Source organism: Oncorhynchus masou, chromosome 25 (genome assembly GCF_036934945.1).
Source record: "Oncorhynchus masou masou isolate Uvic2021 chromosome 25, UVic_Omas_1.1, whole genome shotgun sequence".
Classification (NCBI taxonomy): Eukaryota; Metazoa; Chordata; class Actinopteri; order Salmoniformes; family Salmonidae; genus Oncorhynchus; species Oncorhynchus masou.
In genome coordinates this window covers 2,246,601-2,272,584 of record NC_088236.1, presented here as the reverse complement: position 1 = coordinate 2,272,584, position 25,984 = coordinate 2,246,601, and the positions used below count along the sequence as shown (strand labels likewise).

General features: G+C 50.2%; 2 protein-coding genes across 3 annotated transcripts in view; one reads left to right on the top strand and one right to left on the bottom strand.

The window, feature by feature from the left end:
* The window catches only part of grsf1 (G-rich RNA sequence binding factor 1), a 35,714-nt gene extending 25,069 nt beyond the window's left edge, over positions 1-10,645 (bottom strand). The window contains exons 1-2 of the mRNA XM_064936533.1: positions 10,203-10,645; positions 9,941-10,088 (exon numbers count right to left, since the gene is read on the bottom strand). Of these exons, the coding sequence (XP_064792605.1) occupies positions 9,941-10,088; positions 10,203-10,421 (367 nt within the window). The 5' untranslated portion in view covers positions 10,422-10,645. The remainder of the gene's footprint in view (positions 1-9,940; positions 10,089-10,202) is intronic.
* Positions 10,646-10,987: 342 nt separating this feature from the next.
* Positions 10,988-25,984, top strand: part of mccc2 (methylcrotonyl-CoA carboxylase subunit 2) — a 33,235-nt gene continuing 18,238 nt past the window's right edge. The window contains exons 1-8 of one of the 2 annotated variants that reach the window (XM_064936531.1): positions 10,988-11,218; positions 16,907-16,973; positions 17,343-17,427; positions 17,562-17,663; positions 18,055-18,182; positions 18,363-18,475; positions 20,721-20,834; positions 21,195-21,259. In XM_064936531.1, the coding sequence (XP_064792603.1) occupies positions 11,081-11,218; positions 16,907-16,973; positions 17,343-17,427; positions 17,562-17,663; positions 18,055-18,182; positions 18,363-18,475; positions 20,721-20,834; positions 21,195-21,259 (812 nt within the window). In that variant the 5' untranslated portion in view covers positions 10,988-11,080. Of the gene's footprint in view, positions 11,219-13,493; positions 13,622-16,906; positions 16,974-17,342; positions 17,428-17,561; positions 17,664-18,054; positions 18,183-18,362; positions 18,476-20,720; positions 20,835-21,194; positions 21,260-25,984 lie in introns of those variants that run through there. The other variant, XM_064936532.1, reaches the window with a different exon arrangement.

The window sequence follows — 25,984 nt, the reverse complement described above, 5'->3', positions numbered from 1 at the left end:
CGGTGGGGGAAACAGTCAGGAGGACGGTGGGGGATAACAGTCAGGAGGACGGTGGGGGATGACAGTCAGGAGGACGGTGGGGGATGACAGTCAGGAGGACGGTGGGGGATGACAGTCAGGAGGACGGTGGGGGATGACAGTCAGGAGGACGGTGGGGGATAACAGTCAGGAGGACGGTGGGGGATAACAGTCAGGAGGACGGTGGGGGATAACAGCCAGGAGGACGGTGGGGGATAACAGTCAGGAGGACGGTGGGGGATGACAGTCAGGAGGACGGTGGGGGATGACAGTCAGGAGGACGGTGGGGGATAACAGTCAGGAGGACGGTGGGGGATAACAGCCAGGAGGACGGTGGGGGATAACAGTCAGGAGGACGGTGGGGGATGACAGCCAGGAGGACGGTGGGGGATGACAGTCAGGAGGACGGTGGGGGATAACAGGATAACAGCCAGGAGGACGGTGGGGGATGACAGTCAGGAGGACGGTGGGGGATAACAGTCAGGAGGACGGTGGGGGATGACAGTCAGGAGGACGGTGGGGGATGACAGTCAGGAGGACGGTGGGGGATGACAGTCAGGAGGACGGTGGGGGATGACAGTCAGGAGGACGGTGGGGGATAACAGTCAGGAGGACGGTGGGGGATAACAGTCAGGAGGACGGTGGGGGATAACAGTCAGGAGGACGGTGGGGGATAACAGTCAGGAGGACGGTGGGGGATAACAGTCAGGAGGACGGTGGGGGATAACAGTCAGGAGGACGGTGGGGGATAACAGTCAGGAGGACGGTGGGGGATAACAGTCAGGAGGACGGTGGGGGATAACAGTCAGGAGGACGGTGGGGGTGACAGTCAGGGGGGATAACAGTCAGGAGGACGGTGGGGGATAACAGTCAGGAGGACGGTGGGGGATAACAGTCAGGAGGACGGTGGGGGATAACAGTCAGGAGGACGGTGGGGGATAACAGGATAACAGTCAGGAGGACGGTGGGGGATAACAGTCAGGAGGACGGTGGGGGATAACAGTCAGGAGGACGGTGGGGGAAACAGTCAGGAGGACGGTGGGGGATGACAGTCAGGAGGACGGTGGGGGATGACAGTCAGGAGGACGGTGGGGGATGACAGTCAGGAGGATGGTGGGGGATGACAGTCAGGAGGACGGTGGGGGAAACAGTCAGGAGGACGGTGGGGGATGACAGTCAGGAGGACGGTGGGGGATAACAGTCAGGAGGACGGTGGGGGATAACAGTCAGGAGGACGGTGGGGGATGACAGTCAGGAGGACGGTGGGGGTGGGAGATAACAGTCAGGAGGACGACAGTGGGAGATAACAGTCAGGAGGACGGGGTGGGAGATAACAGTCAGGAGGACGGTGGGGGATAACAGTCAGGAGGACGGTGGGGGATAACAGGAGATAACAGTCAGGAGGACGGTGGGGGATAACAGGAGATAACAGTCAGGAGGACGGTGGGGGATGACAGTCAGGAGGACGGTGGGGGATGACAGTCAGGAGGACGGTGGGGGTCAGGAGGACGGGGGATGACAGTCAGGAGGACGGTGGGGTGACAGTCAGGAGGGGGGATGACAGTCAGGAGGACGGTGGGGGATGACAGTCAGGAGGACGGTGGGGGATGACAGTCAGGAGGACGGTGGGGGGGGATGACAGTCAGGAGGACAGTGGGGGATGACAGTCAGGAGGACGGTGGGGGATGACAGTCAGGAGGACGGTGGGGGATGACAGTCAGGAGGACGGTGGGGGATGACAGTCAGGAGGACGGTGGGGGATAACAGTCAGGAGGACGGTGGGGGATAACAGTCAGGAGGACGGTGGGGGATAACAGTCAGGAGGACGGTGGGGGATAACAGTCAGGAGGACGGTGGGGGATAACAGTCAGGAGGACGGTGGGGGATAACAGTCAGGAGGACGGTGGGGGATAACAGTCAGGAGGACGGTGGGGGATAACAGTCAGGAGGACGGTGGGGGATAACAGTCAGGAGGACGGTGGGGGATAACAGTCAGGAGGACGGTGGGGGAAACAGTCAGGAGGACGGTGGGGGAAACAGTCAGGAGGACGGTGGGAGAAACAGTCAGGAGGACGGTGGGGGATAACAGGACGGTGGGGAGATAACAGTCAGGAGGACGGTGGGGGATAACAGTCAGGAGGACGGTGGGGGATAACAGTCAGGAGGACGGTGGGGGATAACAGTCAGGAGGACGGTGGGGGATAACAGTCAGGAGGACGGTGGGGGATAACAGTCAGGAGGACGGTGGGGGATAACAGTCAGGAGGACGGTGGGGGATAACAGTCAGGAGGAGGACGGTGGGGGATAACAGTCAGGAGGACGGTGTGGGGGATAACAGTCAGGAGGACAGTGGGGGATAACAGGATAACAGTCAGGAGGACGGTGGGGGATAACAGTCAGGAGGACGGTGGGGGATAACAGTCAGGAGGACGGTGGGGGATAACAGTCAGGAGGACGGTGGGGGAAACAGTCAGGAGGACGGTGGGGGAAACAGTGGGGGACGGTGGGGGAGTCAGGAGGCGGTGGGGGAACAGTCAGGAGGACGGTGGGGGATAACAGTCAGGAGGACGGTGGGGGATAACAGTCAGGAGGACGGTGGGGGGGATAACAGTCAGGAGGACGGTGGGGGATAACAGTCAGGGAGGACGGTGGGGGATGAGTCACGGTGGGGGATAACAGTCAGGAGGACGGTGGGGGATGACAGTCAGGAGGACGGTGGGGGATGACAGTCAGGAGGACGGTGGGGGATGACAGTCAGGAGGAGTGGGGGATGACAGGGGATGGGGGATAACAGTCAGGAGGACGGTGGGGGATAACAGTCAGGGTGGGGGATGACAGTCAGGAGGACGGTGGGGGATGACACACGGTGGGGGTCAGGAGGACGGTGGGGGATACAGTCAGGAGGACGGTGGGGATAACAGTCAGGAGGACGGTGGGGGATAACAGTCAGGAGGAGGATAACACAGGAGGTGGGGGATAACAGTCAGGAGGACGGTGGGGGATAACAGTCAGGAGGACGGTGGGGGATAACAGGAGGACGGTGGGGGATAACAGTCAGGAGGACGGTGGGGGATAACAGTCAGGAGGAGGACGGTGGGGGATAAGGAGGATAACAGTCAGGAGGACGGTGGGGACGGTGGGGGATAACAGTCAGGACGGTGGGGGACAGGAGGACGGTGGGGGATAACAGTCAGGAGGACGGTGGGGGATGACAGTCAGGAGGACGGTGGGGGATAACAGTCAGGGGACGGTGGGGGATAACAGTCAGGAGGACGGTGGGGGATAAAGTCAGGGGACGGTGGGGGATAACAGTCAGGAGGACGGTGGGGGATAACAGTCAGGAGGACGGTGGGGGATAACAGTCAGGAGGACGGTGGGGGATAACAGTCAGGAGGACGGTGGGGGGGATAACAGTCAGGAGGACGGTGGGGGATAACAGTCAGGAGGACGGTGGGGGATAACAGTCAGGAGGACGGTGGGGGATAACAGTCAGGAGGACGGTGGGGGATAACACAGATAACAGTCAGGAGGACGGTGGGGGATAACAGGATAACAGTCAGGAGGGACGGTGGGGGATAACAGTCAGGAGGACGGTGGGGGATAAGTCAGGATAACAGTCAGGAGGACGGTGGGGGATAACAGTCAGGAGGACGGTGGGGGATAACAGTCAGGAGGACGGTGGGGGATAACAGTCAGGAGGACGGTGGGGGATGACAGTCAGGAGGACGGTGGGGGATAACAGGACGGTGGGGGAACAGTCAGGAGGACGGTGGGGGATAACAGGATGGGGGATAACAGTCAGGAGGACGGTGGGGGATAACAGTCAGGAGGACGGTGGGGGATAACAGTCAGGAGGACGGTGGGGGATAACAGTCAGGAGGACGGTGGGGGATACAGTCAGGAGGACGGTGGGGGATAACAGTCAGGAGGACGGTGGGGGATAACAGTCAGGAGGACGGTGGGGGATAACAGTCAGGAGGACGGTGGGGGGATAACAGTCAGGAGGACGGTGGGGGATAACAGTCAGGAGGACGGTGGGGGATAACAGTCAGGAGGACGGTGGGGGATAACAGTCAGGAGGACGGTGGGGGATAACAGTCAGGAGGAGGAGTCAGGAGGACGGTGGGGGATAACAGTCAGGAGGACGGTGGGGGATAACAGTCAGGAGGACGGTGGGGGATAACAGTCAGGAGGACGGTGGGGGATAACAGTCAGGAGGACGGTGGGGGATAACAGTCAGGAGGACGGTGGGGGATGACAGTCAGGAGGACGGTGGGGGATAACAGTCAGGAGGACGGTGGGGGATAACAGTCAGGAGGACGGTGGGGGATAACAGTCAGGAGGACGGTGGGGGATAACAGTCAGGAGGACGGTGGGGGATAACAGTCAGGAGGACGGTGGGGGGGATAACAGTCAGGAGGACGGTGGGGGATAACAGTCAGGAGGACGGTGGGGGATAACAGTCAGGAGGACGGTGGGGGATAACAGTCAGGAGGACGGTGGGGGATGACAGTCAGGAGGACAGTCAGGAGGACGGTGGGGGGGATAACAGTCAGGAGGACGGTGGGGGATAACAGTCAGGGGGGACGGTGGGGGATAACAGTCAGGAGGACGGTGGGGGATAACAGTCAGGAGGATAACAGTCAGGAGGACGGTGGGGGGTCAGGAGGGGGGATAACAGTCAGGAGGACGGTGGGGGATAACAGATAACAGGAGGACGGTGGGGGATACACAGATCAGGAGGACGGTGGGGGATAACAGTCAGGAGGACGGTGGGGGATGACAGTCAGGAGGACGGTGGGGGATGACAGTCAGGAGGACGGTGGGGGATAACAGTCAGGAGGACGGTGGGGGATAACAGTCAGGAGGACGGTGGGGGATAACAGTCAGGAGGACGGTGGGGGATAACAGTCAGGAGGACGGTGGGGGATAACAGTCAGGAGGACGGTGGGGGATAACAGTCAGGGGGATGGGGGAACAGTCAGGAGGACGGTGGGGGATAACAGGGGGATAACAGTCAGGAGGACGGTGGGGGATAACAGTCAGGGAGGACGGTGGGGATAACAGTCAGGAGGACGGTGGGGGATAACAGTCAGGAGGACGGTGGGGGATAACAGTCAGGAGGACGGTGGGGGATAACAGTCAGGGGGATGGGGGATAACAGTCAGGAGGACGGTGGGGGATGACAGTCAGGAGGACGGTGGGGGATAACAGTCAGGAGGACGGTGGGGGATAACAGTCAGGAGGACGGTGGGGGATAACAGTCAGGAGGACGGTGGGGGATAACAGGATAACACGGTGGGGGAGGACAGTCAGGAGGAGGGTGGGGGATGACAGTCAGGAGGACGGTGGGGGATAACAGTCAGGAGGACGGTGGGGGATAACAGTCAGGAGGACGGTGGGGGGGATGACAGTCAGGAGGACGGGGTGGGGGATAACAGTCAGGGGTGGGGGATCAGGAGGACGGTGGGGGAACAGTCAGGAGGACGGTGGGGGATAACAGTCGGGGTGGGGAGGACAGTCAGGAGGACGGTGATGACAGTCAGGAGGACGGTGGGGGATAACAGTCAGGAGGACGGTGGGGGATAACAGTCAGGAGGTCGGACGGGGGATAACAGTCAGGAGGACGGTGGGGGATAACAGTCAGGAGGACGGTGGGGGATAACAGTCAGGAGGACAGGAGGGGGATAACAGTCAGGAGGACGGTGGGGGATGACAGTCAGGATAACAGTCAGGAGGACGGTGGGGGATGACAGTCAGGGTGGGGGACAGGGATGGGGGACAGTCAGGAGGACGGTGGGGGATAACAGCCAGGAGGACGGTGGGGGATAACAGTCAGGAGGACGGTGGGGGATGACAGTCAGGAGGACGGTGGGGGATGACAGTCAGGAGGACGGTGGGGGATGACAGTCACGGTGGGGGATAACAGTCAGGAGGACGGTGGGGGATGACAGTCAGGAGGACGGTGGGGGATAACAGTCAGGAGGACGGTGGGGGATGACAGTCAGGAGGACGGTGGGGGATGACAGTCAGGAGGACGGTGGGGGATAACAGTCAGGAGGACGGTGGGGGATGACAGTCAGGAGGACGGTGGGGGATAACAGTCAGGAGGACGGTGGGGGATAACAGTCAGGAGGACGGTGGGGGATAACAGTCAGGAGGACGGTGGGGGATAACAGTCAGGAGGACGGTGGGGGATAACAGTCAGGAGGACGGTGGGGGATAACAGTCAGGAGGACGGTGGGGGATAACAGTCAGGAGGACGGTGGGGGATAACAGTCAGGAGGACGGTGGGGATAACAGATAACAGTCAGGAGGACGGTGGCGGGTGGGGGATAACAGTCAGGAGGACGGTGGGGGATAACAGTCAGGAGGACGGTGGGGGATACAGTCACGGTGGGGGATAACAGTCAGGAGGACGGTGGGGGATAACAGTCAGGAGGACGGTGGGGGATAACAGTCAGGGACGGTGGGGGATAACAGTCAGGAGGTGGGGGATGACAGTCAGGAGGACGGTGGGGGATGACAGTCAGGAGGACGGTGGGGGATGACAGTCAGGAGGACGGTGGGGGATAACAGTCAGGAGGACGGTGGGGGATAACAGTCAGGAGGACGGTGGGGGGGGGATAACAGTCAGGAGGACGGTGGGGGATAACAGTCAGGAGGACGGTGGGGGATAACAGTCAGGAGGACGGTGGGGGATAACAGTCAGGAGGACGGTGGGGGATAACAGTCAGGAGGACGGTGGGGGATAACAGTCAGGAGGACGGTGGGGGATAACAGTCAGGAGGACGGTGGGGGATGGGGGACGGTGGGGGATAACAGTCAGGAGGACGGTGGGGGATAACAGTCAGGAGGACGGTGGGGGATAACAGTCAGGAGGACGGTGGGGGATAACAGGACGGTGGGGGATAACAGTCAGGAGGACGGTGGGGGATAACAGTCAGGAGGACGGTGGGGGATAACAGGATAACAGTCAGGAGGACGGTGGGGGATAACAGTCAGGAGGACGGTGGGGGATAACAGTCAGGAGGACGGTGGGGGAAACAGTCAGGAGGACGGTGGGGGATGACAGTCAGGAGGACGGTGGGGGATAACAGTCAGGAGGACGGTGGGGGATGACAGTCAGGAGGACGGTGGGGGATAACAGTCAGGAGGACGGTGGGGGAAACAGTCAGGAGGACGGGGGGGGATGACAGTCAGGAGGACGGTGTGGGATAACAGTCAGGAGGACGGTGGGGGATAACAGTCAGGAGGACGGTGGGGGATGACAGTCAGGAGGACGGTGGGGGTGGGGGATGACAGTCAGGAGGACGGTGGGGGAGATAACAGGATAACAGTCAGGAGGACGGTGGGGGATAACAGTCAGGAGGACGGTGGGGGATAACAGTCAGGAGGACGGTGGGGGATAACAGTCAGGAGGACGGTGGGGGATGACAGTCAGGAGGACAGTGGGGGATGACAGTCAGGAGGACGGTGGGGGAGATAACAGGATAACAGTCAGGAGGACGGTGGGGGGGGGATAACAGTCAGGAGGACGGTGGGGGATAACAGTCAGGAGGACGGTGGGGGATAACAGTCAGGAGGACGGTGGGGGGATAACAGTCAGGAGGACGGTGGGGGATGACAGTCAGGAGGACGGTGGGGGATAACAGTCAGGAGGACGGTGGGGGATAACAGTCAGGAGGACAGGAGGACGGTGGGGGGTCAGGTGGGGGATAACAGTCAGGAGGACGGTGGGGGATAACAGTCAGGAGGACGGTGGGGGATAACAGTCAGGAGGACGGTGGGGGAAACAGTCAGGAGGACGGTGGGGGATGACAGTCAGGAGGACGGTGGGGGATAACAGTCAGGAGGACGGTGGGGGATAACAGTCAGGAGGACGGTGGGGGATAACAGGATAACAGTCAGGAGGACGGTGGGAGATAACAGTCAGGAGGACGGTGGGGGATGACAGTCAGGAGGACGGTGGGGGATGACAGTCAGGAGGACGGTGGGGGATAACAGTCAGGAGGACGGTGGGAGATAACAGTCAGGAGGACGGTGGGGGATAACAGTCAGGAGGACGGTGGGGGATAACAGTCAGGAGGACGGTGGGGGATGACAGTCAGGAGGACGGTGGGGGATAACAGTCAGGAGGACGGTGGGGGATGACAGTCAGGAGGACGGTGGGAGATAACAGGATAACAGTCAGGAGGAGGAGGACGGTGGGGGGATAACAGTCAGGAGGGTGGGGGATAACAGTCAGGAGGACGGTGGGGGATAACAGTCAGGAGGACGGTGGGGGATAACAGTCAGGAGGACGGTGGGGATAACATAACAGTCAGGAGGACGGTGGGGGATAACAGTCAGGAGGACGGTGGGGGATAACAGTCAGGAGGACGGTGGGGGATAACAGTCAGGAGGACGGTGGGGGATGACAGTCAGGAGGACGGTGGGGGATAACAGTCAGGAGGACGGTGGGGGATGACAGTCAGGAGGACGGTGGGGGTAACAGGGGGATGACAGTCAGGAGGACGGTGGGGGATGACAGTCAGGAGGACGGTGGGGGATGACAGTCAGGAGGACGGTGGGGGATGACAGTCAGGAGGACGGTGGGGGATAACAGTCAGGAGGACGGTGGGGGATAACAGTCAGGAGGACGGTGGGGGATAACAGTCAGGAGGACGGTGGGGGATAACAGTCAGGAGGACGGTGGGGGATAACAGTCAGGGAGGACGGTGGGGGATAACAGTCAGGAGGACGGTGGGGGATAACAGTCAGGAGGACGGTGGGGGATGACAGTCAGGAGGACGGTGGGGGATGACAGTCAGGAGGACGGTGGGGGATAACAGTCAGGAGGACGGTGGGGGATAACAGTCAGGAGGACGGTGGGGGATAACAGTCAGGAGGACGGTGGGGGATAACAGTCAGTCAGGAGGACGGTGGGGGATAACAGTCAGGAGGACGGTGGGGGATAACAGTCAGGAGGACGGTGGGGGATAACAGTCAGGAGGACGGTGGGGGATAACAGCCAGGAGGACGGTGGGGGATAACAGCCAGGAGGACGGTGGGGGATAACAGTCAGGAGGACGGTGGGGGATGACAGTCAGGAGGACGGTGGGAGATAACAGCCAGGAGGACGGTGGGGGATAACAGCCAGGAGGACGGTGGGGGATAACAGTCAGGAGGACGGTGGGGGATGACAGTCAGGAGGACGGTGGGGGATAACAGTCAGGAGGACGGTAGGGGATAACAGTCAGGAGGACGGTGGGGGATAACAGCCAGGAGGACGGTGGGGGATAACAGCCAGGAGGACGGTGGGGGATAACAGGATAACAGTCAGGAGGACGGTGGGAGATAACAGTCAGGAGGACGGTGGGGGATAACAGCCAGGAGGACGGTGGGGGATAACAGCCAGGAGGACGGTGGGGGATAACAGTCAGGAGGACGGTGGGAGATAACAGCCAGGAGGACGGTGGGGGATAACAGCCAGGAGGACGGTGGGGGATAACAGTCAGGAGGACGGTGGGGGATGACAGTCAGGAGGACGGTGGGGGATGACAGTCAGGAGGACGGTGGGGGATAACAGTCAGGAGGACGGTGGGGGATAACAGTCAGGAGGACGGTGGGGGATAACAGTCAGGAGGACGGTGGGGGATAACAGTCAGGAGGACGGTGGGGGATGACAGTCAGGAGGACGGTGGGGGATGACAGTCAGGAGGACGGTGGGGGATAACAGTCAGGAGGACGGTGGGGGAAACAGTCAGGAGGACGGTGAGGGAAACAGGAATAAATAAAATACAATTAAGCCTTGTCCTGGAGTAAAAAACCTCTCCATTGAAATGGCAGTTCTGTCTTGGACTGGTTTAATCTGTGTCTGGGAAACTGGACCCTGGAGGTTTATCAGCATGTTCTTAACAGAGGTGTATGGGGGGCTTACCAGAGAAGAACTGAATGAGATCGTCTGTGGTACAGGACCATGGAAGTCCTTTAGCTCTGATGATAAACACCTCCTTCTTCTCCGGTCCTGGGTTAGAGGTGTAGTCTGGTAGAGGTGGGTAGTCATCATCTTTGAAGGGGGCTCCTGACTAATACACCATACCGTTAAGTTAGAACATTCATATCTAGATTTCTACCATTATAAAATGGATTGACAGCAGGACACCTTTTCATACAAAGAGTAGCGGCACACAGACACTAACCTCTGAGTGTAGCCCGAGTTGGGACTGCACTGCGGAGAGGCTGTGATACCGGGGTTTCAGTGCGGAGGTCCAATGGTGATGGAACCGCGGACGGCCACATCTCTCCGCTACTGTTATGGTCCCTGCGGCACTACTCTGCGACAATACGCTCTTGGAGACCTGTCTCCCCACCACAGAGCGACTTAAGGCTAACAGCAAGGGCCTACAGTTCCCAGACATCTTATCAAGCCTGTTACTGCGCAATACTACGATTCTTCAATATGACGAACCGGTTAGACAGATGTACAAAACCCCACGGAAAAACACTTTTTTACCGTAGTTATTTATTGAGCCTTGCAAATATTTAAATACATTGAAAGGTGCTGCATACGTAGGCTCCTCTTTACAGCAAGAAAACTCACGTTGCCCAAGGACAGTCGTTCGTCAAAAAGGTCAAAGTGAATTATAGTCAACAAAAGGAGTATTTATCCAGCAGTGTTATGGAATATAGAAATATCGCCGTCTGATGGTTTGGAGGACTCACGACATGTTCTAGTGATGCTCAGACGAAACCTCGTGGGTCAAAATACGGGACTGTCCCTGGTTCATGTACGTCCTCCTCAAAACACAACAGGAAAAATAAGAAATATGTCAGGGAGAAGAATAAGATTACATACAAATAAAATTGGCAAGGATTGAAATGTTGTTTGTTTTGGTCAATGAATTTGTTAGTGGTTTTGTCTCATGTTTCCCCGTGTTTAGATGTATTTTCCCACTCCCGTCCAGTAGGCGGCGGTACATTAACATACTTTGGTTGATCAATGCTTGTGGGTCGAACAACAACAAATATCTCTGCAGGTTTGCTAACTCGGGTGGTTAGTTAGTTAGCTGTCAAAAACATGCTTCTTCAGACTTTCAGGCCATGGCTGACCTTGTTCCGTCGCAGAGGATTGCCAGTAGCAACAACACGACTTTACCACGGTGACAGAGTCGCAGCCGTCGGTACACAGCCTGACACACAGTCCGCGGAGTTTGCGGTAGGTGGTGGTGGAGGAGGAGAAGGTTGTGGAGGTGGTAGAGGGGAAGGTTGCGGAGGTGGTAGAGGGGAAGGTTGCGGAGGTGGTAGAGGGGAAGGTTGCGGAGGTGGTAGAGGGGAAGGTTGCGGAGGTGGTAGAGGGGAAGGTTGCGGAGGTGGTAGAGGGGAAGGTTGCGGAGGTGGTAGAGGGGAAGGTTGCGGAGGTGGTAGAGGGGAAGGTTGCGGAGGTGGTAGAGGGGAAGGTTGCGGAGGTGGTAGAGGGGAAGGTTGTGGAGGTGGAAGGGAAAAGATATCACGGTGAGACGCTGCTGGCTCGGACTGCCCTTGGAACTGACTTACTTGTAGTAATGCTCTCCAGCTAAATTAGCTGGCTTATTGTCATTTGCTTACATTATGCGTTTCAACCCCCTGTACCACCAGCTAGCTCACATGTCCTGTAATTTACCAGGGCTAGCTAGCTTGCTAGCATGTACTGTAATTAACCAGGGCTTGCTAGCATGTACTGTAATTAACCAGGGCTAGCTAGCTTGCTAGCATGTACTGTAATTAACCAGGGCTACCTAGCTTGCTAGCATGTACTGTAATTAACCAGGGCTACCTAGCTTGCTAGCATGTACTGTAATTAACCAGGGCTAGCTAGCTTGCTAACATGTACTGTAATTTACCAGGGCTAGCTTGCTTGCTAACATGTACTGTAATTTACCAGGGCTAGCTTGCTTGCTAACATGTACTGTAATTAACCAGGGCTAGCTTGCTTGCTAACATGTACTGTAATTAACCAGCGCTAGCTTGCTTGCTAACATGTACTGTAATTAACCAGCGCTAGCTTGCTTGCTAACATGTACTGTAATTAACCAGCGCTAGCTTGCTTGCTAACATGTACTGTAATTAACCAGGGCTAGCTAGCTTGCTAGCATGTACTGTAATTAACCAGGGCTACCTAGCTTGCTAGCATGTACTGTAATTAACCAGGGCTACCTAGCTTGCTAGCATGTACTGTAATTAACCAGGGCTAGCTAGCTTGCTAACATGTACTGTAATTTACCAGGGCTAGCTTGCTTGCTAACATGTACTGTAATTTACCAGGGCTAGCTTGCTTGCTAACATGTACTGTAATTTACCAGGGCTAGCTTGCTTGCTAACATGTACTGTAATTAACCAGCGCTAGCTTGCTTGCTAACATGTACTGTAATTAACCAGCGCTAGCTTGCTTGCTAACATGTACTGTAATTAACCAGGGCTAGCTAGCTTGCTAGCATGTACTGTAATTAACCAGGGCTACCTAGCTTGCTAGCATGTACTGTAATTAACCAGGGCTACCTAGCTTGCTAGCATGTACTGTAATTAACCAGGGCTAGCTAGCTTGCTAACATGTACTGTAATTTACCAGGGCTAGCTTGCTTGCTAACATGTACTGTAATTTACCAGGGCTAGCTTGCTTGCTAACATGTACTGTAATTAACCAGGGCTAGCTTGCTTGCTAACATGTACTGTAATTAACCAGCGCTAGCTTGCTTGCTAACATGTACTGTAATTAACCAGCGCTAGCTTGCTTGCTAACATGTACTGTAATTAACCAGGGCTAGCTAGCTTGCTAGCATGTACTGTAATTAACCAGGGCTACCTAGCTTGCTAGCATGTACTGTAATTAACCAGGGCTACCTAGCTTGCTAGCATGTACTGTAATTAACCAGGGCTAGCTAGCTTGCTAACATGTACTGTAATTTACCAGGGCTAGCTTGCTTGCTAACATGTACTGTAATTTACCAGGGCTAGCTTGCTTGCTAACATGTACTGTAATTAACCAGGGCTAGCTTGCTTGCTAACATGTACTGTAATTAACCAGCGCTAGCTTGCTTGCTAACATGTACTGTAATTAACCAGCGCTAGCTTGCTTGCTAACATGTACTGTAATTAACCAGGGCTAGCTAGCTTGCTAGCATGTACTGTAATTAACCAGGGCTACCTAGCTTGCTAGCATGTACTGTAATTAACCAGGGCTACCTAGCTTGCTAGCATGTACTGTAATTAACCAGGGCTAGCTAGCTTGCTAGCATGTACTGTAATTTACCAGGGCTAGCTTGCTTGCTAACATGTACTGTAATTTACCAGGGCTAGCTTGCTTGCTAACATGTACTGTAATTAACCAGGGCTAGCTTGCTTGCTAACATGTACTGTAATTTACCAGGGCTAGCTTGCTTGCTAACATGTACTGTAATTAACCAGCGCTAGCTTGCTTGCTAACATGTACTGTAATTTACCAGGGCTAGCTTGCTTGCTAACGTTGACCAGCCATTGAGAAGGGCAAATGCTTTTGGTCAGACAGCGTCTCCTCAGCAACGCTTTAAAAAACTACTTCCGGGTCATGGAATTTCGGAAATATTTAAAATTAAAAGTCCCCCAGGTAATAGTAAAAAAGTGTCAATAATGTGTATTTACTCAAAATAATAGTAATATGAAGAAGAAAAGTGTATTTAACATTAACAGTGATTCGTTTAAAAGTTACATTTGCATACAAGTTGGGGTTTAAAACATGTTCCAAGGTCAAAGAAATGACCCCAATGCAAATCACAGTTTATAAAATACATAATCTTGGTTCATAGAGCAAAAATGTTTCTAGGTGACGCAATAAAAGTAATGTAGGGAGTGACTCAATAGGGTCTGTGGAATGGATATATGGTGTCATTTCACGGGGCTCTGAATAATACAGAATGTTGGTGGCCTTTAACTGTGGTCAAACAGCTTAAAGTAGGGTGCCCTGGACACTATATTGTATAAATATTGCACTGTACATGGAAAATAATGGATTGATGTCCATAAAACTAGGTCCCAGTCTCCCCACTAGAGTCCCTAGAATACAAAACAGGTGAGTTTGAACATGAAGTTACTTAGTTATATATAGTGTATGAACTATGTGGACACCCTTTCAAATGAGTGGATTTGGCTATTTCGGACACACCCGTTGCTGACAGGTGTATAAAATCGAGCACACAGTCATGGAATCTCCATAGACAAACATTGTCAGTAGAATGACGTTACATTTCAAAATTGTTCCGTGAACAATAACACCAGTAAATAAACAGGAACCGTACAATCAGTAGGCTATTATGTTCTTGACATTCATTAAGCTCCAACCATTCCTCAATGTGCTCCGCCTTATAATATTCTTTATCTTATATAAAGTAGTAATTCTTTTTCAGTATACATTTCCCCCCCCAATGTAGCTATAAATATTATTTAACATAATTTTAACATTCTCCACTTTGCAAAGCTGCGAAAAAATATGGATTTAGAATAATATACAAAGCGTTTTATTTTGAAGGCAAAATCCAAAAACCGGAAGTTTTAGTGTGGATGGGATCCACCTAGTGTTGCTGCCATGATGCTAATCTTTTTTAATGTTTTTTTATTTAATTCAACCTTTATTTAACTAGGCTCAACATCGCCCGGGTTTGACCGGGGTAGGCCATCATGGTAAATAAGTCAACTAAACCAATATCAAACCAAGTGTTTTGTTAGACGGAACAAAGCTTCGGACGTCATTGATCATGTGCTTCTGATAAAGCGATACAGATCGGCACACTGATTGGATCCACACCTCGTAGCTCCGGTTATCAAACACAACACCACTACTTGGTGGATACTTCTTCAATTCCCTAAATGTCCATGTGTAGTTGCAGGTGGGTCGTTTTGAATTTAGAAAATATTCCCTTATTAAATGAAAACTGTTTATGCTCCATGAAGTAATCCAGTAATGTGTAAGCCACCAAAAAGTCTATTTCAAATGTTCTCACATTGATCTGGACAGGTGTCATGGTGACAGGTGTCATGGTGACAGGTGTCATGGTGACAGGTGTCATGTTGACAGGTGTCATGTTGACAGGTGTCATGTTGACAGGTGTCATGGTGACAGGTGTCATGGTGACAGGTGTCATGGTGACAGGTGTCATGGTGACAGGTGGCATGGTGACAGGTGGCATGGTGATAGCTGGCACCTTGGGGTGGACACCCACCTGTCCAGATCAGAACATTTGAAATAGACTTGATGGCGGTGTATGCATTGTTGGATTACTTCATGGAGCAAAACATTTTTTATTTGTGTATTTAACGTTTTATTTAACTAGGCAAGTCCGTTAAGAACAAATTCTTATGTACAATGACGGTCTACCAAAATGCCTCCTGCTGGAACAGAGGCCTGGGATAAAAAATACAAAATAAATATAGGACAAAACACACATCACGACAAGAGACAACACAACACTACATGGGGCGGCAGGGTAGCCTAGTGGTTAGTGTTGGACTAGAAACCGGAAGGTTGCAAGTTCAAATCCCCGAGCTGACAAGGTACAAATCTGTCGTTCTGCCCCTGAACAGGCCCACTGTTCCTAGGCCGTCATTGAAAATAGGAATTTGTTCTTAACTGACTAGCCTGGTTAAATAAAGGGGTAAATTAAAAATAAAAAAACAGAGAGAGACCTATAAGACAGCAACATAGCAAGGCAGCAACACAACAACAACATTTTAGGAACACAACATGGTACAAACATTATTTGGCACAGACAACAGCACAAAGGGGAAGAAGATAGTGTGAAAAAGGAGCGATTTACAATAAAGGAAACCAAGTCTAGATTTAACCTTAGCCTGCAGCTTTGATATGTGCTGAGGGAAGGACAGTGTGCCATCTAGCCATACTCCCAAGTACTGGTATGAGGTGACTACCTCAAGCTCTAAACCCTCAGAGGTAGTAATCACACCTGTGGGGAGAGGGGCGTTTTTCTTACTAAACCACATGACCTTTGCTTTGTAGGTGTTCAGAACAAGGTTAAAAAGCGAAAGCTTATTTAATTTAATCAAGTTTTTTTTCGAAGCCCCTGCAACTAAACGTGGACGTAAAAGACATTGGTAGTTGATAAAGGAATTTATATGGTTAAAGTAATGACTAAAGGATTCCACCCTGAAATCATATAATTGTATGAAATGTGTTAGAGTAATAATTCCATAATGTGTGTGATTACATCATTGTGTTACTGTTTCGGAATATGAGCTGGGTAGAGTTGAGGACATTCAAGGCCAACTGAACTGTCGACTTGTGATAACTCTGAAACCAAATGACAGGAAAGAGACCTCCCCAACTTAGGTGAGGGGGAGTAACTGTTAGGAATGGCTTGAACATAATGAGAAATTATGTTAGTAATCGTGGAAAAAATAGAGCCCACCCAAAGGGAGGTGGAGTTTCTACTGGTGTGTCTTTGTGAGTTATAAAATGACTGTGATCTCATTTTTGACTTCAGAGTACTCTCTGAATAAAGAATGAACCTTTTGCACAATCTGAGACTTTGCTTAATTATTATTAAACCCAGGGTCTTACAAACCTCGGGGAATTGGTCAAAGCTGAAATAATTTAGTTATCATCATTGGGATTGAAAATTCTCTTGGCAGTAGTCTTCCAAGTTGGGAATTGAGGAAGTATCGCCAAGTTAAGGTTGTTTAAATTCTCTGTGCTAAGCCAAACCGTATCTTATCTAATAACACCTCAGACAGCTGGAACAGAGGAATGGCCTGACTAGGAGAGATTTTGAATAGCTAGGATGCTAGTTAGTCCTTGCCTGGTTTATAACCTGCTCCGGAAGCTGCCACTCATACTACACTAATACACTGGCATTTGACATTATGATATCTAACTTTTCAGGAAAACTATGAACGAATGCAAGTCCTTGTTGATGAGTTGAAAGGCAGATCGGAGAAAATCAAATTGGGTAAGTTAAGTTGGCACCTTCACACGTGAAAACTCTTGAATGCTAACAGATGTAGTAATGTGGTGTTGACCAGCCTGTCTGTTGACCTGCCTGTCTGTTGACCTGCCTGTCTGTTGACCTGCCTGTCTGTTGACCAGCCTGTCTGTTGACCAGCCTGTCTGTTGACCAGCCTGTCTGTTGACCTGCCTGTCTGTTGACCTGCCTGTCTGTTGACCTGCCTGTCTGTTGACCTGCCTGTCTGTTGACCTGCCTGTCTGTTGACCTGCCTGTCTGTTGACCAGCCTGTCTGTTGACCAGCCTGTCTGTTGACCTGCCTGTCTGTTGACCAGCCTGTCTGTTGACCAGCCTGTCTGATAATGTGTTGACCAGGTGGAGGAGAACGTGCCAGAAAGCTACACATCTCCAGAGGGAAGCTCCTCCCCAGAGAACGCATAGACAGACTGCTGGACCCAGGGTAAACACACATGACTATTCTCTGAACCCCTAGTTGTAGATTTAGATGCTCTGCAACCACTTTGTTTTGACGTTTCTAGGTCTGAGGGTTCCTGTGTGTTTGAAGGTTACCCTTTACGGTGTTTCTCTCTGCAGGTCTCCGTTCCTGGAATTCTCCCAGTTTGCAGCATATGAGCTCTATGGGAAAGAGGAGGTTCCAGCAGGAGGCATCATCACAGGGATTGGCAGAGTCTCAGGGTGCGTAGATTACTGTAAACACTGTCAATTACTGTAAACACTGTCGATTACTGTAAACACTAGATTACTGTAAACACACTAGAGTACTGTTGACACTAGAGTACTGTTGACACTAGTACTGTAAACACTAGTACTGTAAACACTGTAGAGTACTTTAAACACTAGTAATATAAACACTAGTACTGTTGACACTGTAGAGTACTGTTGACACTAGTACAGTTGACACTGTATAGTGCCGAAAACGCGTGGTAGAGCACCAGTATTGCACTGTAGAGTACCGAAGACACAGGTCCTGGAAGGTGGTGGGTTTCAGACCTAATGCTTATTGTTCCAGCAGCCCCTTTCATTGTTATCTACTCTTCTGACTGGTCATCTGCCACATTCCCTCCAGGGTGGAGTGTGTTATTGTTGCTAACGACGCCACAGTGAAAGGAGGCACCTACTACCCAGTCACAGTGAAGAAGCATCTCCGAGCCCAGGAGATAGCTCAGCAGAACCACCTGCCATGTATCTACCTGGGTGAGTGCCCTCTCCTTCTCTATACTGGTGTCAGCATGGGGATAGCTGTGTTATCCATGTAGATGTACGTATGTAACACTCTCCCCGTGGTTGTCTCCTATAGTGGACTCAGGAGGGGAAAGGAGTCAGGGACGAGGAGTCAAGTAATAAGGGTTGATTTGTGATTGTGTGCCTCTGCAGTGGACTCCGGAGGAGCCAACCTCCCCAGACAGGCCGAGGTCTTCCCAGACAGAGAACACTTTGGGCGGATCTTCTTCAACCAGGCTCGCCTCTCCTCAGACGGAATAGCACAGGTAATGCATAGCACAGGTAAGGAATAGCACAGGTAATGAATAGCACAGGTAAGGAATAGCACAGGTAATGAATAGCACAGGTAATGAATAGCACAGGTAAGGAATAGCACAGGTAATGAATAGCACAGGTAAGGAATAGCACAGGTAATGAATAGCACAGGTAATGAATAGCACAGGTAATGAATAGCACAGGTAAGGAATAGCACAGGTAATGAATAGCACAGGTAATGAATAGCACAGGTAATGAATAGCACAGGTAATGAATAGCACAGGTAAGGAATAGCACAGGTAAGGAATAGCACAGGTAATGAATAGCACAGGTAATGAATAGCACAGGTAATGAATAGCACAGGTAATGAATAGCACAGGTAATGAATAGCACAGGTAATGAATAGCACAGGTAATGAATAGCACAGGTAATGAATAGCACAGGTAATGAATAGCACAGGTAATGAATAGCACAGGTAAGGAATAGCACAGGTAAGGAATAGCACAGGTAAGGAATAGCACAGGTAAGGAATAGCACAGGTAATGAATAGCACAGGTAATGAATAGCACAGGTAAGGAATAGCACAGGTAATGAATAGCACAGGTAAGGAATAGCACAGGTAATGTGTATTTAAAAAAATATATATTTTGAGTGTATATTTGGGGCGGCAGGGTAGCGTAGTGGTTAGAGCATTGGACTAGTAACCGGAAGGTTGCGAGTTCAAACCCCCGAGCTGACAAAGTACAAATATGTCGTTCTGCCCCTGAACACGCAGTTAACCCACTGTTCCCAGGCCGTCATTGAAAATAAGAATGTGTTCTTAACTGACTTGTCTGGTTAAATAAAGGTAAAATAAAAAAAATAAAAAAAATAAAATATTTACACACAATTTAAACAGATGAAATCATATGGGCTGATTGAAGGGTTGGAGTGGGGATTGAACCCCGGTCTCCGGTGGGGAAAGGAGTATACACACTGTGAGCTTTACCACTAGACTGCAGCCTTTTTACACAGGTCATATTTTGAAAGATGGAGTCTGACCCATAATTAGTGCTGAGAATTACCAAGGGACCTCACGGTACAATATCAAATCAAAAATAGAATGTTATTTGACTCACGCGCCGAATACAACAAGCTCGTCAGTAAGCATGTCACGGTAAGGTCTACAGCTGTCGTGCTGAAAACATGTGATTTTTGATTGTGTGAGAAAACAGAGTGATGGCCTCTACTAAAAAGAGGAGGATCAGCTTTCTATAGGCTAGGTCTATTATATTTATTTCTCAACTTTCCTAATATTAAGCACGTTGCTTCGCTTTAAAACAGGAGAATAGCCTAGCTGGCTGGCAGGAAAATGAACCACTTGAAAAAGCGTCCTCCATTCTCTATTTAAGTGCAGAGATGACATGTATTTCTTTCCCCTGGCCCTGTTTCAAGATAGGTGCATGATAATGGTCCATTCTAAATCAAAACAAATTTCACACATATATTATTTAGTATATGTAAAGACAAGATTTTAATCAAGAATAATCTGATGGGTTACAATATTAGTTTATCACTTGTGAATTATATATTATCTGGTGTGACCATTTTCCTCATGCAGCTTGACATATCTCCTTCACATAGAGTTGATCAGGCTGTTGATTGGTAGTCTGTGGAATGTTGTCCCACACCTCTTCAACGGATGTGTGAAGTTGTTGGATATTGGCGGGAACTGGAACACGCTGTCGTACACGTTGGTCCATAGCATCCCAAACATGCTCATTGGTTAACATGTCTGGTGAGTATGCAGGCCATGGAAGAACTGGGACATTTTCAGCTTCCAGGAATTGTGTACAAATCCTTGCAACATGGGGCCGTGTATTATCATGCTGACACATGACAACAACACCAAACACGTGGTCCATGGTTGTCAGGCCGGATGGACATACTGCAGAATTCTCTAAAATGACGTTGCAGGCGGCTTATGGTAGGGAAATTAAAATATAATTCTCTGGCAACAGCTCTGTTGGACATTCCTATAGTCGACATGCCAATTTCACACTCCCTCAAAACTGTGGCATTGTGTTGGGTGACAAAACTACATTTTAGTGTGGTGTTTTGTTTGTGGCACCCCTGTCCAGTTATGTGAAATCAATAGATTAGGGCCTAATTAATTATTTTAAATGGACTGATTTCCTTATATGAACTGTAAAATGTTAGAAATGGTTTAGTTAATATTTTTGTTCAGTGTATGTGTTTGTATATGTGTTGTTCCAGATAGCGGTGGTTATGGGGTCGTGTACAGCGGGAGGAGCGTATGTCCCAGCCATGGCTGATGAGAGTATCATCGTCAGGAAACAAGGAACCATCTTCCTGGGAGGACCTCCTCTGGTGAGGACTAGATAACGTATTATAGATATTCATCATTTAGAGAATTATGTGTCTTAACGGTGCTATCATGGCAACCCCGCTGTATCATGGCAACCCCGCTGTATCATGGCAACCCCGCTGTATCATGGCAACCCCGCTGTGTCATGGCAACCCCGCTGTGTCATGGCAACCCCGCTGTGTCATGGCAACCCCGCTGTGTCATGGCAACCCCGCTGTGTCATGGCAACCCCGCTGTGTCATGGCAACCCCGCTGTGTCATGGCAACCCCGCTGTATCATGGCAACCCCGCTGTGTCATGGCAACCCCGCTGTATCATGGCAACCCTGCTGTGTAGAACTGATGTGTTGTGTTGTTTTTCAGGTAAAAGCAGCAACAGGGGAGACCGTCTCTGCTGAGGATCTTGGAGGGGCGGATCTTCACTGCAGGTATCAGGCAGTATGACATCATGGTGGAGCAGGGGCCTGAGGGCACGCAGTGTGTTGTGAAATCCCTGAATGTAATGTTTTTAAAATTGTATAAACTACCTGAATTTTGCTGGACCCCAGGAAGAGTAGCTGCTGCCTTGGCAGGATCTAATGGGGATCCATAATAAACCCCAGGAAGAGTAGCTGCTGCCTTGACAGGAACTAATGGTGATCCATAATAAACCCCAGGAAGAGTAGCTGCTGCCTTGGCAGGAACTAATGGGGATCCATAATAAATATAAATACAGCATTGGTCCCTTCTGTGGTAGAAAAAGTACTCAATTGTCATAGTTTGTAAAAGTTCAAAGTAAATCAAATCAAATTTTATTTGTCACATACACATTGTTAGCAGATGTTAATGCGAGTGTAGCGAAATGCTTGTGCTTCTAGTTCCGATAATGCAGTAATAACCAACGAGTAATCTAACCTAACAATTACACAACTACTACCTTATACACACACAAGTGTAAAGGGATAAAGAATATGTACATAAAGATATATGAATGAGTGATGGTACAGAACGGCATAGGCAAGATGCAGTAGATGCTATTGAGTACAGTATTTACAAATGAGATGAGTAATGTAGGGTATGTAAACAAAGTGGCATAGTTAAAGTGGCTAGTGATACATGTATTACATAAAGATGCAGTAGACGATATAGAGTACAGTATATACGTATGAGATGAGTAATGTAGGGTATGTAAACATTATATAAAGTGGCATTGTGTAAAGTGGCTAGTGATATATTTATTACATCAATTTTCATTATTAAAGTGGCTGGAGTTGAGTTGTATATTAAGCAAACCAGACAGCACAATTTTATTGTTTTTAAAAATGTATTTACGGACAGACGGCATACTCCAACACTAGGACATAATTTACAAACACAGTATGTGTGTTTAGTGAGTCCTTCAGATCAGAGGCAGTAGGGATGACCAGGTGTTATATTAATAGATGCCTGTATGGTATGAGTTGGGTATGGTGGGTACTGTATGGTAGGTACTGTATGGTCTGAGTTGGGTATGGTGGGTACTGTATGGTAGGTACTGTATGGTCTGAGTTGGGTATGGTGGGTACTGTTTGGTAGGTACTGTATGGTAGGTACTGTATGGTAGGTACTGTATGGTCTGAGTTGGGTATGGTAGGTACTGTATGGTCTGAGTTGGGTATGGTAGGTACTGTATGGTAGGTACTGTATGGTCTGAGTTGGGTATGGTGGGTACTGTATGGTCTGAGTTGGGTATGGTAGGTACTGTATGGTAGGTACTGTATGGTCTGAGTTGGGTATGGTAGGTACTGTATGGTCTGAGTTGGGTATGGTAGGTACTGTATGGTCTGAGTTGGGTATGGTAGGTACTGTATGGTCTGAGTTGGGTATTGTAGGTACTGTATGGTCTGAGTTGGGTATGGTAGGTACTCTATGGTCTGAGTTGGGTATGGTGGGTACTGTATGGTCTGAGTTGGGTATGGTAGGTACTGTATGGACTGAGTTGGGTATGGTAGGTACTGTATGGTCTGAGTTGGGTATGGTAGGTACTCTATGGTCTGAGTTGGGTATGGTGGGTACTGTATGGTCTGAGTTGGGTATGGTAGGTACTGTATGGTCTGAGTTGGGTATGGTAGGTACTGTATGGTCTGAGTTGGGTATGGTAGGTACTGTATGGTCTGAGTTGGGTATGGTAGGTACTGTATGGTAGGTACTGTATGGTCTGAGTTGGGTATGGTAGGTACTGTATGGTCTGAGTTGGGTATGGTAGGTACTGTATGGTCTGAGTTGGGTATGGTAGGTACTGTATGGTAGGTACTGTATGGTCTGAGTTGGGTATGGTAGGTACTGTATGGTCTGAGTTGGGTATGGTAGGTACTGTATGGTCTGAGTTGGGTATGGTAGGTACTGTATGGTAGGTACTGTATGGTCTGAGTTGGGTATGGTAGGTACTGTATGGTAGGTACTGTATGGTAGGTACTGTATGGTCTGAGTTGGGTATGGTGGGTACTGTATGGTCTGAGTTGGGTATGGTAGGTACTGTATGATAGGTACTGTATGGTCTGAGTTAGGTATGGTAGGTACTGTATGGTCTGAGTTGGGTATGTTGGGTATGGTGGGTACTGTATGGTAGGTACTGTATGGTCTGAGTTGGATATGGTAGGTACTGTATGGTCTGAGTTGGGTATGGTAGGTACTGTATGGTCTGAGTCGGGTATGGTAGGTACTGTATGGTCTGAGTTGGGTATGGTAGGTACTGTATGGTCTGAGTTGGGTATGGTAGGTACTGTATGGTCTGAGTTGGGTATGGTAGGTACTGTATGGTCTGAGTTGGGTATGGTAGGTACTGTATGGTAGGTACTGTATGGTCTGAGTTAGGTATGGTAGGTACTGTATGGTCTGAGTTGCGTATGGTAGGTACTGTATGGTCTGAGTTGGGTATGGTAGGTACTGTATGGTATGATTTGGGTATGGTAGGTACTGTATGGTCTGAGTTGCGTATGGTAGGTACTGTATGGTCTGAGTTGGGTATGGTAGGTACTGTATGGTAGGTACTGTATGGTCTGAGTTGGGTATGGTAGGTACTGTATGGTATGAGTTGGGTATGGTAGGTACTGTATGGTCTGAGTTGGGTATGGTAGGTACTGTATGGTCTGAGTTGGGTATGGTAGGTACTGTATGGTCTGAGTTGGGTATGGTAGGTACTGTATGGTCTGAGTTAGGTATGGTAGGTACTGTATGGTCTGAGTTAGGTATGGTAGGTACTGTATGGTCTGAGTTAGGTATGGTAGGTACTGTATGGTCTGAGTTGGGTATGGTGGGTATGGTAGGTACTGTATGGTAGGTACTGTATGGTCTGAGTTGGGTATGGTAGGTACTGTATGGTAGGTACTGTATGGTAGGTACTGTATGGTCTGAGTTGGGTATGGTAGGTACTGTATGGTCTGAGTTGGGTATGGTAGGTACTGTATGGTAGGTACTGTATGGTCTGAGTTGGGTATGGTAGGTACTGTATGGTCTGAGTTGGGTATGGTAGGTACTGTATGGTCTGAGTTGGGTATGGTAGGTACTGTATGGTCTGAGTTGGGTATGGTGGGTACTGTATGGTATGAGTTGGGTATGGTAGGTACTGTATGGTAGGTACTGTATGGTCTGAGTTGGGTATGGTAGGTACTGTATGGTCTGAGTTGGGTATGGTAGGTACTGTATGGTAGGTACTGTATGGTCTGAGTTGGGTATGGTAGGTACTGTATGGTCTGAGTTGGGTATGGTAGGTACTGTATGGTCTGAGTTGGGTATGGTAGGTACTGTATGGTAGGTACTGTATGGTCTGAGTTGGGTATGGTAGGTACTGTATGGTATGAGTTGGGTATGGTGGGTACTGTATGGTAGGTACTGTATGGTAGGTACTGTATGGTCTGAGTTGGGTATTGTAGGTACTGTATGGTCTGAGTTGGGTATGGTAGGTACTGTATGGTCTGAGTTGGGTATGGTAGGTACTGTATGGTCTGAGTTGGGTATGGTAGGTACTGTATGGTAGGTACTGTATGGTCTGAGTTGGGTATGGTAGGTACTGTATGGACTGAGTTGGGTATGGTGGGTACTGTCTGGTATGAGTTGGGTATGGTAGGTACTGTATGGTCTGAGTTGGGTATGGTAGGTACTGTATGGTCTGAGTTGGGTATGGTAGGTACTGTATGGTCTGAGTTGGGTATGGTGGGTACTGTATGGTAGGTACTGTATGGTCTGAGTTGGGTATGGTGGGTACTGTATGGTCTGAGTTGGGTATGGTGGGTACTGTATGGTGGGTACTGTATGGTGGGTACTGTATGGTGGGTACTGTATGGTGGGTACTGTATGGTGGGTACTGTATGGTATGAGTTGGGTATGGTAGGTACTGTATGGTAGGTACTGTATGGTAGGTACTGTATGGTGGGTACTGTATGGTGGGTACTGTATGGTGGGTACTGTATGGTATGAGTTGGGTATGGTAGGTACTGTATGGTATGAGTTGGGTATGGTAGGTACTGTATGGTATGAGTTGGGTATGGTAGGTACTGTATGGTATGAGTTGGGTATGGTAGGTACTGTATGGTGGGTACTGTATGGTATGAGTTGGGTATGGTAGGTACTGTATGGTAGGTACTGTATGGTATGAGTTGGGTATGGTGGGTACTGTATGGTGGGTACTGTATGGTGGGTACTGTATGGTGGGTACTGTATGGACTGAGTTGGGTATGGTAGGTACTGTATGGTATGAGATGGGTATGGTGGGTACTGTATGGTGGGTACTGTATGGTAGGTACTGTATGGTGGGTACTGTATGGTGGGTACTGTATGGACTGAGTTGGGTATGGTAGGTACTGTATGGTAGGTACTGTATGGTATGAGTTGGGTATGGTGGGTACTGTATGGTGGGTACTGTATGGTGGGTACTGTATGGTGGGTACTGTATGGTGGGTACTGTATGGACTGAGTTGGGTATGGTAGGTACTGTATGGTATGAGTTGGGTATGGTAGGTACTGTATGGTAGGTACTGTATGGTCTGAGTTGGGTATGGTGGGTACTGTATGGTATGGTAGGTACTGTATGGTGGGTACTGTATGGTGGGTACTGTATGATATGAGTTGGGTATGGTAGGTACTGTATGGTATGGTAGGTGCTGTATGGTAGGTACTGTATGGTGGGTACTGTATGG